This window comes from Podarcis muralis, chromosome 4 (assembly GCF_964188315.1).
Source record: "Podarcis muralis chromosome 4, rPodMur119.hap1.1, whole genome shotgun sequence".
Lineage (NCBI taxonomy): Eukaryota > Metazoa > Chordata > Lepidosauria > Squamata > Lacertidae > Podarcis > Podarcis muralis.
Window position 1 is genome coordinate 23437985 of NC_135658.1, and position 17285 is coordinate 23455269.

General features: G+C 45.4%; 1 protein-coding gene across 2 annotated transcripts in view; it reads left to right on the top strand.

Moving 5' to 3' along the window:
- ATM (ATM serine/threonine kinase) overlaps positions 1-17285 on the top strand; it is a 60322-nt gene that overhangs the window by 41090 nt on the left and 1947 nt on the right. For both annotated transcript variants that reach the window (XM_028726212.2, XM_028726214.2), the window contains 15 exons: positions 6797-6961; positions 7189-7308; positions 7421-7638; positions 7964-8171; positions 9347-9451; positions 10623-10778; positions 11124-11262; positions 11774-11856; positions 12223-12363; positions 12870-12986; positions 13640-13789; positions 15112-15277; positions 16169-16255; positions 16346-16460; positions 16710-16773. In XM_028726212.2, the coding sequence (XP_028582045.2) occupies positions 6797-6961; positions 7189-7308; positions 7421-7638; positions 7964-8171; positions 9347-9451; positions 10623-10778; positions 11124-11262; positions 11774-11856; positions 12223-12363; positions 12870-12986; positions 13640-13789; positions 15112-15277; positions 16169-16255; positions 16346-16460; positions 16710-16773 (2034 nt within the window). The remainder of the gene's footprint in view (positions 1-6796; positions 6962-7188; positions 7309-7420; positions 7639-7963; positions 8172-9346; positions 9452-10622; positions 10779-11123; positions 11263-11773; positions 11857-12222; positions 12364-12869; positions 12987-13639; positions 13790-15111; positions 15278-16168; positions 16256-16345; positions 16461-16709; positions 16774-17285) is intronic.

Here is a 17285-nt window from a genome sequence, read left to right on the forward strand (position 1 = left end):
TTCCAACTGCTGCTTTCTGAGTCCCCTCTGGCCCCTCCTTCCTGTGGTGTTCCCTCTGGCAACCCCCTAGCTCTGACCACGGGAGCCCCTTTCTGTGAATCCTCTGATTCGCTGGAGAGACTTAGAGACCTCGGACGGCTATCATCGCTGACCTCTCCCTCGGATTCCTCTCCCTCGGTCTCTAATTCCTCCCTTTCCTGTCCCTCTGCTCCTGAACCCCTGACATCCATCCCCCCCTCGAAGCCCCCCCTTCCCCCCTCCCCTCCTTCCGGTGTGGGTACTGGGTGCTCCGTCGTAGCGGGGGTGCGTGCAGGATACAGTTCATCCCCCATGTACTCGTCGACGTCGCTCTCCTCTGCTTCCATCTCTCTGCCTCCTTGCTCGAACCCGTCTTCCCCCAACACGTCCATGTCCGTCTCGCCTCCGTTCCCCTCTGCGGGTGATGCCTGCCAAGGACCCCCCAGCCACTTCCTGCGCCACCGCTCCTCTGGTCGATCGTCCCACCAATACGAGCGGTCTGAGGCAGACCCCGGTGGCGAACCCTCCGGGGAGCTTGTGACTGGTGCCTGTTCCTCGTCCGATGCGAACCCCTGGAATGTGCTGGCTGAAAGTGTGGGTGTGAAGAGCCAGTCGTCGAAATACTCGGCTGGCATGGGCCTGTGTGGGAAGAGGGCATGAAACTCCTCTTTGAGCAGAGGCTCCTCCAAGGCATAGTCCGGTACCCAGCTGTTGGCACTGGCCGGGGTACCCTCTTTGGCTAGGAGATATTCTACTCCCTCTTCCCCCCATCTCGAGTCTAAAATCTCTGTGACCTCGTTGATGTGCCCCCTTCTTGGCGACCCCCCCTTTCTGGGCCCTTCTCTGAGCGGGTCTGGTGCTGTGTCTGGCTCCTGAAATCTATGAGGTGCTTTGTAGGGCGTGAGCACCGATCTATGGAACACCGGATGCATTCTGGAACCCTCCGGAAGAGCCAACCGGAAAGCCACTGGATTGACCTGTGCCTGGACTTGGTAAGGTCCTAGCTGCTTATGTCCTAGCTTCTTCTTCGCTAACGATCTGGTCGGCACTGCTTGCGCTGCTAACCAGACCCAGTTTCCCACCTGTATGTCTTCCCCAACTCTTCTGTGTCTGTCGGCCTGCACTTTGTATGCATGCTTTGCTAGTTCTAACTGCCTCCTAAGCTGTTCGTGAACCTCCTGCAACTCCGACGCTAAGGCTTCCGCTGCCTGTGGCTCCCCCTCCCCCACTCTCTCTAAACCCGGGAAGGTTCTGGGATGCCTCCCGTTGTTGGCGAAGAACGGCGTCACCCCCGTCGACACGTGCTTCGTATTGTTGTAAGCGAACTCGGCGAGTGGCAGGTAGTCCACCCATGTCGTGGGCTGCTGATTGGCGTAGCATCTCAGGTACTGCTGCATGATGGCGTTGACCCTCTCCGCTTGTCCGTTGGTCTGTGGGTGTCTCGCCGACGCTAAATTGACTTTGACGTTCAGAATGCCCATCAGCTTCTGCCAGAAGTTCGAGATGAACTGTCGCCCCCGGTCGGACAGAATAGACCGTGGTAGACCGTGGACTTTGAACACGTGGTCTATGAACAGTTTGGCGGTCTGCTCTGCCGTGGCTACCTTCGCACACGGAATGAAGTGTGCCATTTTGGTAAACATGTCCACCACCACTAGCACTGCTGTCTTTCCCCTCGAACTGGGCAGATCCGTGACGAAGTCCAGGGCCACCCTCTCCCACGGTTCAGACGGTGTCTGCAGCGGTTCCAGCAGTCCCGCCGGCGGTTTGTGAACTGACTTGGCCCTTTGGTAGGTGTCACATCTCGAGACGTAATCCGCTACTTCCCCCCGCATCTTGGGCCACCAAAAGTCTCTGGCTACTAGTTCGACAGTCTTTTCTTTGCCAAAGTGCCCGGCGGTGGGAGCGTCGTGTAGCTGCTGCAGTACCCTTGCGCGGAGGTCGTCTCCCGGCACGTAGAGTGCTCCCTTGTGGAGGGGCAACCCATCGCGTATCTGGAACTCGTCGGCCTTCGCTGTGCCCCTGTGCACCTCCTCCATCTTGGCCTGTGCGAAGGGGTCTTCCCGCAGCGCGCGACGTACGGCGTCCAGGTCCACGGTTGCCGACGCGCATGCCCACGCTTCCGGTGCGAAAATGTGCTTGGCCGCCGACGGTGCCGCCTCCTCAAGGTATTGCGGCTTTCTGGACAATGCATCCGCCATCACGTTGTTGTCGCCTGGAATGTACTCTATCTTGAAGTCGAAGTCCGCGAAGAACTCTGCCCATCTAATGTGTCTCTGGTTGAGGAACCTAGCCGTGCGCCAGTACTCCAGATTCTTGTGGTCCGTGTGGACCTGCACTGTGTGTCTGGCTCCGATAAGGAAGTGCCGCCATGCCTTTAACGCTGCATGGATGGCTAGCAACTCCCTGTCCCAGATGGTATAATTCTGCTCCGACTTGCTGAGCTTCCTCGAGTAGAAGGCGCACGGCCTCCAGTCCCCCTGCTGGTCTTGTTGCAACAGGACGGCTCCCACGGCTCTGTCTGAGGCGTCTGTCTCCACCCTCATGGGTCTGCTGGGATTCACATGCAGCAGCTGCTCTTCGGACGCGAAGAGACGCTTGAGTTTCTGAAAGGACTGCTCCGCTTGCTCCGTCCAGATGAATTTCTTCTTCTTGGAGCTGAGCGTGTCGGTGATGGCCGCTGTCTGCATGGCAAATCCCTTGATGAACTTGTGGTAAAAGTTGGCAAAGCCGACAAACCGCTGGACTTCCTTCCGATTGCGTGGGCTTTTCCAGTCTAAAACTGCGCGAACCTTGGCGCTGTCCATGGCGAGCCCCTTGTCCGACAACTTGTAGCCCAGGAAATCCACCTCCGTCATGTCGAACTGGCACTTCTCCAGCTTGGCGTACAGCCTGTGCTCCTTCAGTCTCTGCAGAACTTCCCTGACATCCCTCTCGTGCGCCTCTCGCGATTCTGAAAAAATCAGGATGTCGTCCAGGAAGCATACGCACTTCTTGTAAAGGAGTCCCGCCAGCACATGATGCATAAAGGCTTGAAAACAGTGAGAGCCATTTTGTAATCCGAAGGGCATAACTCTGTATTCGTAGGTGCCCAGTGGCGTGAACATGGCCGTCTTCCACTCGTCGCCTTCGCGCATGCGAATCAGGTTGTACGCCCCTCGTAGATCCAACTTGGTGAAAACGCGTCCTTTCCTCACCGTCGCGAGCAGGTCGTCTATCTTGGGCATGGGGAAGGCTGAGGGCTTGGTTTTCGAGTTTAAAATTCGATAGTCCACCACCAGCCTCTTTTGGGGCGTGTCCCGCTTCTTCACAAAGAATACTGGACTGCCTCCCACAGCTTTTGACTCCCGGATGAACCCGCGCTTCAAATTGTGATCTATGAACTCCCTGAGTTCCTGCAGTTCATCCTCAGACATGGAATACAGTTTCCCAGTTGGCAGCGTCGCCCCCGGCAGGAGGTCAATCTTGCAGTCATAGGGTCTGTGAGGAGGTAGCTTGTCCGCCTCCTTCTCGCAGAATACCTCCAAAAACTCCGCATACTTGAGGGGTACTGCTTGCAGCGTGCCCAACTGTAACTGCGGGTCTTCCTCTTCCCCTTCTGGGCTAGGTATAATGCAATGTTCCGCACAGTAGGAGGAGCCAAAAGTCAGTTGGCGCTGGTACCAAGCCAATGCTGGGCTGTGCCTGTGCAGCCAACTCATGCCTAATACTACAGGCGTGTCCGACAGTTGGGTGACATTGAAGCTGATGACTTCCCGGTGATTCCCAATTTGCATCACCATCGGCGGCGTCTGCTGTACCACCTGCCCCCCCAGCAGTTCCCTGCCATCCACCGTGACAACCTTCAGGGGCAGCGTGGCTGGCAGTAGCGCTATGTTGTGTTGTTGAATGAACTCCAGTCCTATAAAGTCTGCATTACTGCCAGAGTCAATCGTAATAGGCACTTCTAAGGTGAGTCCATTGGGCAGCTGGAGCGATGCGGTGAGCTGCACCACTGGTTTGGGCGGGAGGGGGGTCTGTGGGCTGCAAAATCTCTGGGGACTTCTTCGCTGACTCGTCTGGCTGGGCCCCAGTGCCTCCGTTTCCAGCCAGACTCCGTCGTTTCCCTGCTGTGGTTCTCTCTGCTGAGTTGTTTCCATTACTGTCACTGAAGCTGCAGTGTGCTTGTGGAGCCTCTGGGGACACTCTTTCGCCATGTGCTGTCCACTATCACATATATAGCACTTCCTGTTCCCTCTAGGCAGCTTCGGTTTGACTGCTCCCGGTGTTAAGGCTCTGGTAGCTGAGTGAGCCCTAGCACCGCCAATTTCCATCGGCTCTTCGCCCCCTCCCTGTGGAGGCGTGGACTGCGCACGCGCTGCATCCCTGGGCAAGAGGGGGGGCACTCTCGCTGGTGTGCGTCCCCAACGCCCTTCTTCTTTGCTCCCTGGGCGTTCTTCCTGCCTCACCCCAATCGTTAGCGCTCTTTCAACCACTTGCTGAGTGGTTTTGGGTCTCTCTCCCCGTGCCATCTCATCCTTGATCTGTGGGCTCAATCCCTCCCAAAAAAGGTCTCTAACTGGCGGAGAATCCTTATCCCAATTCAGCGCGTTGACCAATGCAAAAAACCGGGAATGATACTGCCTTACACTTGCTTTCCCCTGTCGTAGCCCATGTATGTCCTTCCGGGCAATGTCAATGTCTATGTTTGATAAGAAACAGGAATCCATTGCCTTAATGGATGCATTTGCGCTTTGGAGCGCTGGATCCTTATCCCTCCACAGATTGCGCAGCCATGCTTTCGCGTCCCCATGCAAATGGGACAAGATAAACCCCACTTTCTCTTGCTCATCTCTAAAGTCTTTATCCAGCAGCTGCAGCGCAAACAGCACGTCTGCTCGGAAATTGGGGTACTGCTGTAAATTCCCATCAAAATGAGATACAATGCTGCCTCCTCTCTTCCCCAACCCAATCCCCTCGGATCTGGGTCCCGGTAGCCCCTGCTTCACAAGCCCTTCCAACCTGGCTTGAAGATCTTTGCAGGCAGCCGCCGCTTCTTCTTCTCTCTTCCTGGATGCGATTATTTCAGCGCTGAGTTGTGTCACCGCTTCTTGCAAGGAAGCTATTTGCTGTTCTGTAGTCATCTCGCCTGACTTTTGTGAGCTCGCAAGGCACCAGTCTTCTTCCCTCCCTGCCTCGCTCCCGTAGCGATGCTTGAGGCGAAGAAAACCGATGAAATGAGAGACGAGGCTTACTGTCAGAGACTGCCTCCCAGTCCCAGCTCACAGAGGACCAACGCTAGCCAGTAGAACTGTACAAAAGTCTTTATTGAAGTCTAGTTTCCATTTTCAAGCCCTAGCGTGCGTCTCTACGTCTAGACCCTAGACCAGCGAAGCCTCGTCTGAGTCTCCGCCCCCTGTACACCAGTTTAAGACTCTAGCCTTACTCCACCTTCTTCGTTTCTCCTTCTGCCTCTGGGTCCTACTACCCCCCGGGGTGCCTTCCTTCCTGGACGCCTCGGAGGCGGACCCTTCGGACTCTTCCCCCTCTCTTCGGCGGGCTTTGGGACCTGGCTCCCTATCCGGGCTGCTCATTGCGCCACCCTCTCGCACATTTGAACTTGGCGCGCGCGCGCTGCCTCTGACCTTCCTTTTGACCGTTTCCTCGCTCTCTGATGCAGGCGTGGCTAACCCTGACTCATGTCCTTCCGCTGACGGAAAGCTGCCTGCTGCCGATGCTTGGGACTCCTCCCCCTTACTGCTCTCCGGTGGGGAAGCTGGTCCCGATTTCCAACTGCTGCTTTCTGAGTCCCCTCTGGCCCCTCCTTCCTGTGGTGTTCCCTCTGGCAACCCCCCGGCTCTGACCACTGGAGCCCCTTTCTGTGAATCCTCTGATTCGCTGGAGAGACTTAGAGACCTCGGACGGCTATCATCGCTGACCTCTCCCTCGGATTCCTCTCCCTTGGTCTCTAATTCCTCCCTTTCCTGTCCCTCTGCTCCTGAACCCCTGACAGTAGTTTAAAACTTTCTAGTGGATCTATAAGTTGTCCTTTCTGTGAAATAATATAGCATACAATTATAGGCCTGAATATATTTCCATTTACTAAAGCTGGACACCACTTTCACATGCCCACAGGTTTCTGTTCTGGATTAATTCACCTAAATAGCTTCCAGCCTTAGTGTGTTATTTATTAATTGTGCTGTACAGATTGAAAGTATATTTAGGAGTGAAAGTGAGTGGAAATCATTCCATTTATCATTCTATAGTCCCTCTGATTATGACGCATAAAAGGGAAGGTTCAAAATATACTAATCTGTGATCAGTGATTTGCAGTATGCGCTGTTTCTGGTGTAAGAATTTGAGCGCAACCATAAATTCACTACGTGAGCCATAAAATTAATAGATCCTTTAAGGCTAAATACTGTTGTCTTGGGCTCAATCTTCCATATGTAATTATTTGATTAATAGTACTAGATCTAGATTGCCCTGTACTCTGATCCCATATCTTAAATTGCAGCCATATAAGGACAAACTATTTGTGGCTTATAAGTGGTACAGATTTTAACGTGGGTATAAACGAAATGAATTTTCATTTCATTCCAGCAATGGGATTTGCATACTGAATCATTCTTGGATTCATTTAAGTACATGAACATGCAGTTAGATCAGGGATGGGATGTAATTGTAACAAGGTACAATTGGTATCAGATTTCACTGGATTCTAGAAATATGAAGAAATGGATGATGTCTCAAAACTTAAGAGTATTTTTTTTTTTTTTTGCTTCATTTTGTTTTCCAGCTTCCAGAAAGAGCAGTGTTTCAAATTAAACAGTTCAGTCCGGCTGGACATGGGGTATGTGTGTGGCAGCTGGAGGAAGCACAAGTGTTCTGGGCTAAAAAGGAAGAAAGCTTAGCGCTGAGCATCCTCAAGGAGATGATTAAGAAGCTGGATGAAGATGACATGGTACATTTTGTCCTATGTCAGCTTGACAGTAGCAGCATTGTTTAAATTCCTGTTTTGTTGTGAAGAAACACAAGGCAACATATGTGACGTACTTGTATTTGTGAAGGGCCAAAACATATGCGGAAAACCTTAACTGAAAGGGGAATTCAAAATAAAAGAGTGCTTGGGGAGAGGTCACTTTATATACAAGTGAGTATGTCTGACCTGCATGATTATATTCTTTTAAGGTTAAAGAAGACCCAACCTTGCGACTGATTTACACAGAATGTCTGAGGTTGTGTGGAAGCTGGCTAGCAGAGACATGCTTAGAAAACCCGACAGTCATTATGCAGAATTACTTGGAAAAGGTAAACAACTTCTGCAAATATTTTTGAAATCTTATTTGCGTGCTTACTCATTAAAAGGTGGTTGTTTAATGGCCAGGCTGTTGTTTTATCGTTTTTATAACATTGGTTCTAGGCAGTAACAGCTGTTGGGAACCAACACGATGATAGTAGCACTGAACTCAAAAGTGGAAAGATGAAGGCTTTTCTGTCCCTTGCTCGTTTTTCGGACACTCAGTATCAAAGAATTGAGAACTACATGAAATCATCAGAGTTTGAAAACAAGCAAGCTTTGTTGAGGAAGGCCAAGGAGGAAGTTGGCCTCTTAAAGCAGCACAAAGTTCCTACAAACAGGTAGGCCTCTCTAACTGAGGTATGTTATGCCACCAGTTCGTAGTAAGTAAGTTAAGGCAGGTCTGTCAGCTGGTTGGGGTTCATCTAGCTATATTTTGGCATGTATATTCTTGGGGAACAGTGAGCATGTTCTTATTAATGAACCATTATCTTAGGAGTTTTCCTGCTTCTGCCATTTTATTGTGTAAGCCAATAAAAGTAATCATTGGGTCAAGTACTGAGAATGAGGAGAACCCAGGCGCTCTCTTTTTCATGAAGTCAATGTCAGCATATAAGTAAATGAATTTTAGATTTGTAGTCTTATTTCCAAATTTCTGTTCCTAAGATACACAGTCAGAGTTCAGCGGGAACTACAACTTGATGAAGGTGCAATTCACGCACTGAGAGAGGATCGCAAACGTTTCTTATGCAAAGCCGTTGAGAACTACATTAACTGTTTACTGAGTGGGGAAGAGCATGACATGTGGATCTTTCGACTCTGTTCTCTCTGGCTTGAGAACTCTGGTGTTTATGAAGTCAATGTGATGATTCAGGTTAGTCTCACCGTAACTTTACTGCATCTGTGTATACAAAGATACAACTTTATTACATCTGTGTATACATTCCCTCTTTGTAGTGAAGTAAAACATAAGGTTGGGGAGCAAATTGCACTGGATGTTTATGCGTGGGTGCATTTTTCCACATGTAAAATCTAAAACATTTAAGTCTCAGATCGTGTGGGTTATCAGTTGTACAGTTCATACTCATGTACCTTGGATTTTACATGATTAGGCCCTATGCATACCTGTTCCATACATACATATCTAGCAGGCGCAGAGGCGAGTGAGTGGAAAGTTTTCTTGTTTTCCCAGCTTACGTAGCCTCTATTCACAGGGAAGTTCCTCTGAACCCAGACCATTGTAGCTTGCATACTCTCGCTTTCTCCCCAGTACTCTGGGTTCTCGGAGTAGGTGCAACATGTAGTGAATCAACCCACCATCAGTCTCTCTTTGAAGTAGTATCTTTCATTACTGCTTTCTGCTTCTTTTCCCCAGAGTCCTCTTTTACCTTAGCATTCTTTACTTATGTCAGGATTTTTATAAATAACAGGAGTAATATAATGGATACACCACAAAACTACCTAATCCAATGGCTTCATCGTCCACTGCAATAAATACATAGGAATTGAGGTTCCTCACAGTCACAATCCATGCAAAATACTGCCAGGCAGTGGCCTTGTTCAGACAATCAGTTCAGGCTTGATGGTTTGTTTGTGAAAATGCAAACAGGAATCAGAGCCAAGCCCTCCTCTCCTCCTCCCTGGTTTATTTTCCTAGTTTCTTAACTGACATTAAGTCAGAATTCCCCGGTTTAGATGTAACAAGGAACTCTGGCTTAATATATGCCAAAATCTTGGTGCCAAAGCCAGTTCACAATGAGGGGATGAAGAAGCACTCGGTCCTGACTCGCTGGCATCATAAACTGTGCTTACATCTGAAAATACTATAGATTATTCCCCAGCTTGTACAGTACTGTCTTGTAAAACCTGGTGAGAAAATGTGTGATAAGTGGATGATAAAAGTGCTGCTGTGAAAAAGAGTGCCTTGCACTGATAGCAATTAGGAAAAAAAATATTGTGATGTACTGATATCTGAGCATACATGCAATTTGTGTTATACTATTCAACAGTCTCACCTTCTACTTTTGTTTGCTGTTTTTATTATAACAGAAGGAGGCAAAGAAAATACCCTCTTACAAATTCTTGCCACTGATGTATCAACTAGCTGCTCGAATGGAAAGCAAGGCAGAAGGATTTCATCAGATTCTGATTAATGTAATTGATCTTCAACCATGATGCCCTGTATTCATTTAACATGCAAATACAAAACAAACACAGAAACAAAATACAAAAACAAACTTGATTTGCATATAGATAGTTTGGGTGTTAAGGGTTTTACAGTGTTGCAATGTTAGATTTTAGCTCTTTCATTTCTTGCAGCCAGTTTTGCAGCTCAGAAATGGACTACTGTATAAGGAAACGAAACTTCCTGATTCCTTCCCTCTGATCACTGAGCTTTGTGCCATCCCTTCCCATCCCCAGCTCCTCTGTCCTTTGTCCAGCTTTTCCCTTCTTCTCTGTAATTGCTCATGGCTCCCTGGTCTCAACCACCTTTGCCCAGCATTGGAGAAAAATAAAATAAAATGCCCCTGGCTAGTGCTGCATGGTGAAGGAGCCTGAGGACATGCATGTGCAGTCCTCAGAAACTAGTTCAGAGGTTTGGTCCCTTTGACAGGGCTGAATTTTTCCTGCATCCAGGCACTAGTTTGGCACCCACAGCCTCTCCTTATTCAGATGTTATGTAGAAATAGAGCTGAGTCTCAGTGTATTAATGGCATGTTGCCCCCAATACTATTAATGCCAACCGCCAGCTGCTTTATATAGATATTAAATAGCATTGGGGATATCTGCAAGGGGGGGCAAAAGCACTGTCCCAAAGCTGGACTTTGTCTCGTGGAATCTATAGCACTGGGCTCCCAATTACCTTTCCATTTTATTTCTTTATTTTATATACCACCCTTTATTTGAGGCTCAGAGGGTAGTTTAAAGGCAAAAATGTATGGAGGCAGTCTAGAAGGAGACCACGGTCAGTGGTACTGAAAGCTGCAGAGAAGAGAGATTTTTTTAAAAACAGCAGTAAAGTCACATTCCCTCTATCCTACTCTCTGTAGGTCATCCATTAGGGCCTGCAAGAACAATTCTGTCCCATGGCCAGGCTTCAACCCAGATTAATTCATTGAAGCTCATTCATATAGTGCTGAACTGTGGTTTATTGTCGCATTCAAATAGAAATAGCATTTGAAATATGAAGTCCAGTATAGAAATATGAAGTCCAGTATAGAACTGAATCATTGCTGCTGAACCTTTGTGCTTGCTTTAATATGCAGATCACAGAGTAAGCATGCTAGTTGTATAACTTTTTTAAAATAAATATGTTTCTTAACAGCTTATAGCTAGAATCTCTCTGGACCATCCACATCACACTTTGTTTATAATCTTGGCATTGGTGAATGCCAACAAGGATGAACTCTTCGCAAAGCCGGAAGCAGCAAGAAGCAGGCAAACCAAAAACACACCAAAAGAAACTTCTCAACTTGACAAGGTACTTTAATTCACCTGTTTCTGGGGTGCTTTAGGCTGGGGGAACGGGAAATGTTTTGTGTTTGCATGGACAGTATTGTAGTTGGGGCCTGTTTTTCATAATGTCAGGGCTGCAGTAAAGTTACCCACCAGCAGTTGGCCCAGTTTCCTAATGCTTTCTTTGTTGTCAGAGCTCTGAATTGTTTTAATCTAAAGTAGATTGTAGAATGTAATCTAAAGTAGATTGTAGATTGGCGTGCCTGGCGTGCTCTGGTCCATGGGGTCACGAAGAGTCAGACACGACTAAACAACAACAGATTGTAAGTAAAACACTCACCTTTACCAGTATTCTTTTTTCAACCGATAGGAACGGATGGAAGCTGCTAGCAATATAATTAACATTATCAAGCATGAAAGAGCTGATATGGTGGCAAATGTCGAAGCCCTCTGCAATGCTTATATCACTTTAGCAAACATGGACGCGACTCCCTGGAAGTCAGAGAGAAGTAAGAATATGGAAAATGGGGATAATTGCGGTGGGAGTTGAAAATCAACAATAATCCTTCAGTTTCATACTGTGTAATAAATAGCTGAAAAATATTGCTTTGCTTCTCCAGGATGTTTTGTTAAGAGTAAATTATCTGTGCAATTTATAGGCTATAATGATATTTGTTAGCCAGTGAACTGTATCCAATTTGTGCAGGTATTTGCCACAGAGCAAATTGGCAGTACTCTGGTTATTTTAGTATTTGGGGACGGGCCAGTTTACAATGTAATATTTATAGTACAATTAGATATATTTAAAAGAGTTAAAATAATAGAGAAGGTCTGATACGCAGTAGAAAGGCGTTGCAAAGGGGTAGATGGCACCACACTAGAAAATCTAGAATAATTTCTGTAATATCAGAGACATCTTGGAAACAATTTCATCATTGTTTGAAGTCCAGTGTGCAGGAGTTCATATAGCAACAAATGTTAGTAATGGCATTTAAGGTAATTTGTGTGTTGTTTGTGCAGGAGGCATAAATATCCCTTCTGATCAACCTATCACCAAGCTAAAGAATCTAGATGATGTTGTTGTACCCACCATGGAAATCAAGGTAAATGAAACTGGTTTATCTCAGTAATAATCCTTACATAGTCATATTAGCGGGGATTACAGTGGTACCTCGGGTTAAGTACTTAATTCGTTCTGGAGGTCCGTTCTTAACCTGAAACTGTTCTTAACCTGAGGTGCCACTTTAGCTAATGGGGCCTCCCACTGCTGCCGCACCGCCGGAGCAAGATTTATGTTCTCATCCTGAAGCAAAGTTCTTAACCTGAGGTACTATTTCTGGGTTAGCGGAGTCTGTAACCTGCACATGTTTCATTCTAGCAGACAGAGAAATGGCTATCAGTACTGTAGTGAACATGTAATATTGTGGTGAACATGATACAGCAGCGCCTAAATGTATTTATGATTTTAGGTGGATCCAAGTGGGAAGTATGAAAATTTGGTTACAATAAGGTCATTCAAGCCAGAATTTCGCTTAGCAGGAGGCCTTAATCTACCAAAAATAATAGACTGTGTTGGATCAGATGGGAAAGAGAGGAGGCAACTTGTCAAGGTAAGTTCTCTGTGTTGCACGTGCTAGAGAGGTGTCTTTTTTGATTTAAAAACCATGAGACTTGTAAATTGAATGTAGAATATTGGGTTTTTAACTTATGCCATGTTCTGTGGTGTGAACCTTGCCTTTGGTGGAAGTTGATATGTTTTATTTCTCTGTATTGAAAATACTGAGCTGCTGTAAAGTAAAACCGTGGGAAATTTATAATCGCCTGATGCAGGGATGAATGGAAATACGTTCTTACACATTTCTAAATGTATATTTACTTATTTACTAAATGTACAATGTATTTCAAAACTTCTAGTGATCCCAGAAGACAAAGTATAAAGTGACAGTACTGCTCAATTGTCTGGATACTTTTCCTGTTGCTTAAGTCTACAGTACTTTGCATACTTGTTTTGAATAAAAGTTTCCCTCACTTCCAAATAAATATAAATAACATAAAGTTGTTGTAGTGTTCAGCAGATGCCATTTCTATACCATTGCCTTTTTTGTATCTCTTAAAGGGCCGTGATGACCTGAGACAGGATGCTGTCATGCAGCAGGTTTTCCAGATGTGCAATGCTCTGCTTCAGCAAAATACTGAAACCAGAAAGAGAAAATTGACTATCCGCAGATATAAGGCAAGTTTTGCTCTTGTTCCATCAAAGTAGCCTGTTGCAGACATGATGTGGGTTCACCAGCCAAAGAAGCTTCCTTTATATAGGCTCTGATAATTACTGAATTTAGCTCTGAAAGTGGCACTTAGGACTTACTACTCGAGATCTTTTAAGCTGGAGGTGACAGGAATTGAATCTAGGACCTTCTACATGCACCTCACATGCTCTGCCACTGAGCTCCCATCCTTCATCTCCAACATAAAAAAATTGTTTTATATCAAGACAGAACATTGCTTCATCTAGCTCAGTATGGCAGTGACTCTCTAGGGACTCGGGCAAAGTTTTTCCACAGCAGCTACTACCTGAGATTCTGCTGAATGTTGGAGCTTCTGCACACAAACCTTGTTGCTCTCACAACATCTCCTCTCCTTGCCAAGCTAGTTTGAAAACTGGGAGCTAGTGTTATAAATACATGTGTGTGCGCTCTCTCTCTCTCTCTCTCTCTCTCTCTCTCTCTCTTGGGATTTTATTTCACTTTCCACAGGGCATTTTCCAATGTAAACTAGAGATTGTACCCATGATTCCAAAATGGGTTTTCAAACTAAGGTTACAAAGGAATCTGATTTGAATCAGCACTGGTTAATCATGACAGTTAATACGTCTGCTTATTCCTTAAGGTGGTTCCCCTTTCACAGAGAAGCGGTGTCTTAGAGTGGTGCACAGGAACGATTCCTCTGGGTGAATTCCTCATCAATACTGACAGCAGTGCTCACAAACGATACAGGCCAAAGGACTATAGTAGCCTAGATTGCCAAAGGAAAATGATGGTGAGTCGGAAGCAAATCCTTCCCAAGCATGATATGCTGTGCCTAGCGGTATATTCCTTATTTTTGATTAAGGCTATGAACACTCACCACAAAATCGCCTGTTCTCATCACACCCACCCATACAATCTGTTTTGATGTGTTCACATCTGTAAGAAGCCAAATCCCACACTTTCCCCAATAACCTTTCATCATGAATGGGGAGTGGGTCTGCCAGTGAAAGGCTATTGCCAACTTCACAGCTGCCACAGGAAAGAGGATAAAATTATTACAGGATTTTATGGCCTAGCTACGCCACAGCACATTTCACCAGGTCTTTTGTCTACTTCGCTTTATTTGTTTATTTATCAAATTTGTATAACGCCCTTCAACATAAATAAAAAAGCACAAAATACGTTTTAAGAAATCAAAAACAAAACACCCACAAACCAGTAACTGCCCTCCCAAACACTTTCCGCTAATGCCCCACTGTCCAAAATTTGCAGGACAGCCACTTGGAAGTCTCCATCTACCTTCACCAAAACTACAGGTTAGATACTTTAGGTTCAACAGACAGAAGAATTCTACAGATTCTATCCTCCTTCTATATTCCAGGTCTGGCACTACCCACCCTACATGACCTAGCTAGATAGAGAGCATCCCATCCATGGATCGTATCCTCCTTAATGCCATCCAGAGAAAGGAAGCTTGGGTATTTTATGTGAAAGGGGTGAAAGAGACCTTTCCCTGGTGCCAGCATTCAACCTTCATACACATACACTCGAGAGACAGCCAGAGCTTCAATTTTCTTAGTCCGTATCGGACCTTGTTCCAAGGGACTGACTTCGGATTCACAAGCCTAGACCCCTACATTAGGGGACATTTCAACTCCTCAGATCTTTCTATAGTCGCTTGAGCGTAGATCTTCAGAAGCTTATCACATAGTTGCATGTGCCTCTCCTGGTGGAAGAAGGGCTTCACCCATTCATGGATGGATCCCCCATTCATTCCTCCAGAGGAAGTGCATTCATAGTAAACCATCCAGGCTTCCCTTCTCCCATTATCAGTTCAGGTGAGAGATAATATCTGACCCAGAGTTAACCGGTGAACTTTATAGGTTAGGCAGGGATTTGAGCCTTTATCTCCCCCACCCTTAAGCCAGCACACTGTCCACTTTGCCACACTTCACTTCAGTTTTGCCCAATTGTTGCACATCTATTGGTATTTTGAAGGGCAGGTGTTTCATAAATGTTATGTGTTGTGTTCTCACTGCAAGTATAGCTGTACATAAGCAACAAAAGTATTTTTCACACCCATATTTAAATTGTTTATGGTTTACTTTGAAGGAGGCCCAAAGGAAAACTCCTGAGGAGAAATGTAACGTCTTTATGGATATATGTCAGAATTTTCAACCTGTATTTCGTTATTTCTGCATGGAAAAATTTCTTGATCCAGCAGTATGGTTTGAGAAACGGCTGGCATATACTCGCAGTGTTGCTACTTCATCAATAGGTACGGTAAAAATATGGCTGGTTTTTGGCACACTTCAATCATAATTTTCTAACTATAAAGACAAATTGAAAATAGTGTTTTGTTTCAACAAGAGCTAAAGGTCTTAATCTATTTAATAACTAAAATGTAATGACTCTTGCTGTTTTGTCCTCCTCTTCCAAGGTGCTCCATGAGCTTTAGTTGATAGTACATAGATTTTGATCACAGGGGACAAGTTTTAATTGTTGGGGCTGATAGTTTTGGCGCAGTTAGAGGGCTGCTTTCTTTTCTATAGGTATTTTCATTCAGGTGTATAGCCGATTGGGAATGAAAAGCCAATGTTACTCGTTTGCTTTGTTGAATTAACTGTGAATCACCTCCCACTTGTTTTGGCATCTTCAAAATGCACCCATGTGTGAAAGTTTACTGAGATTTAATCCATTTAATAATTAAAAAGTAAACTATCATTAAAAATGGTATGGTTTATGCTGCCCAAAAGTGTACAGTAGCTGCTTTAAACATAAGATGGCAGAGTGTGTGTACTGGCACTGCGACATAGCACTACATGGGATTAATTTATTTTGTGAATGGGAGAAAGAGAGGGAGCCGCACTCAGGTATATTTTCTATCCTTAGGCATGTTCCCAAGCATTTCAATCCTCCCACCAGTTCTTTGTTCCTCTTGAAAAACCATTGCTGAAGATTAGGGGACCTTCCAGAGTAGCACTTAATGCAACATGGTAGACTGTGGTGGAAAAGGGGAATAGACCTTCTCAGAACCTTACAAGCAAGGAAAACCTGTTGGGCGGGCAATAAATAAATGGAGAGAGAAGCTGTGAGTTATATGTATAAAGGGGGGAAATGAAATGTAGGCAAGTGCTTCTGGGTTCATTTTGAGACTTCCTTCTTTCAGTTGGCTACATACTTGGTCTTGGAGACAGACATGTACAGAATATTCTGTTAGATGAGCAAACCGCAGAACTTGTGCACATTGATCTAGGTATGTATAAACACAAGGGATCATATATTATTCTTTTGTGTTTATATATAACCCTTTTTTAAATGTTTCGTTTCTCTTTTCCTCTGCCAGGTGTTGCTTTTGAGCAGGGCAAAATCCTTCCTACCCCAGAGATCATACCTTTCAGGCTAACAAGAGATATAGTGGATGGAATGGGCATCACTGGTGTAGAAGGAGTCTTCAGGAGGTATGGTATATAACTGCAGTTGCTTCTTAAGCATTTCACTGTTAAAGTTACAATAGAATTCCAGCAGCTCAGCTTTTTGAACAAGCTTATAGTGTAAACCACTGAAAACCATGTTTGTTACATTTTTATTTTTGGTCTAATGAGAGCCAGTAAGAAACACTGCCATTAGCTATATATAAAAAATGCTGTCGTATATTGAAACTATTAGTGGAAAATAATTTAGAAAATTGTTCTGAAAATATCTTCTAGATGCTGTGAAAAAACTATGGTGGTTATGAGAAATTCCCAAGAAGCTCTGCTTACTATTGTAGAGGTAAGCCTTTTTTTCGTGGCTGTCGATGAAAAGCTGAAAGGGATTGGTTGTATTTAAAAACTTTCTTTGGCATTTAAACTGTGGCAACTCCTAGTGCAAAAGTTTGCTTCAACTTTCTTAACTGTTAGGCACACGAAAAGTTTATAAATATTTTAAGCACTTATAAGTTGTCACAGGAGATTTACTGAAATATTGTAATGCAGCTCTGAACCTTTTCTGTTTCAAGGGAAACAGGAGAATGTTTTAAGGAAGGAAAAGGAGCAGAATGTTTTAAGGAAGGAAAAGATGTTAGACTGACATATGAGCCCAGTTGAACACACAACTGAAATTATTTAAATTTGAGGGCATGATCAAGCCCCAGCATGTGGCATGCGTGCACACACATCTGCACATGAAGGATGGCTTGGGATCAAGACTCCCAGCATGTAGTACAACACAAATTACACTGGTCACCAGTTTATTTTGAAGTGGTGTAGTTAACCTTTAAAGCCCTAAGCAGCCTAGGACCTTAT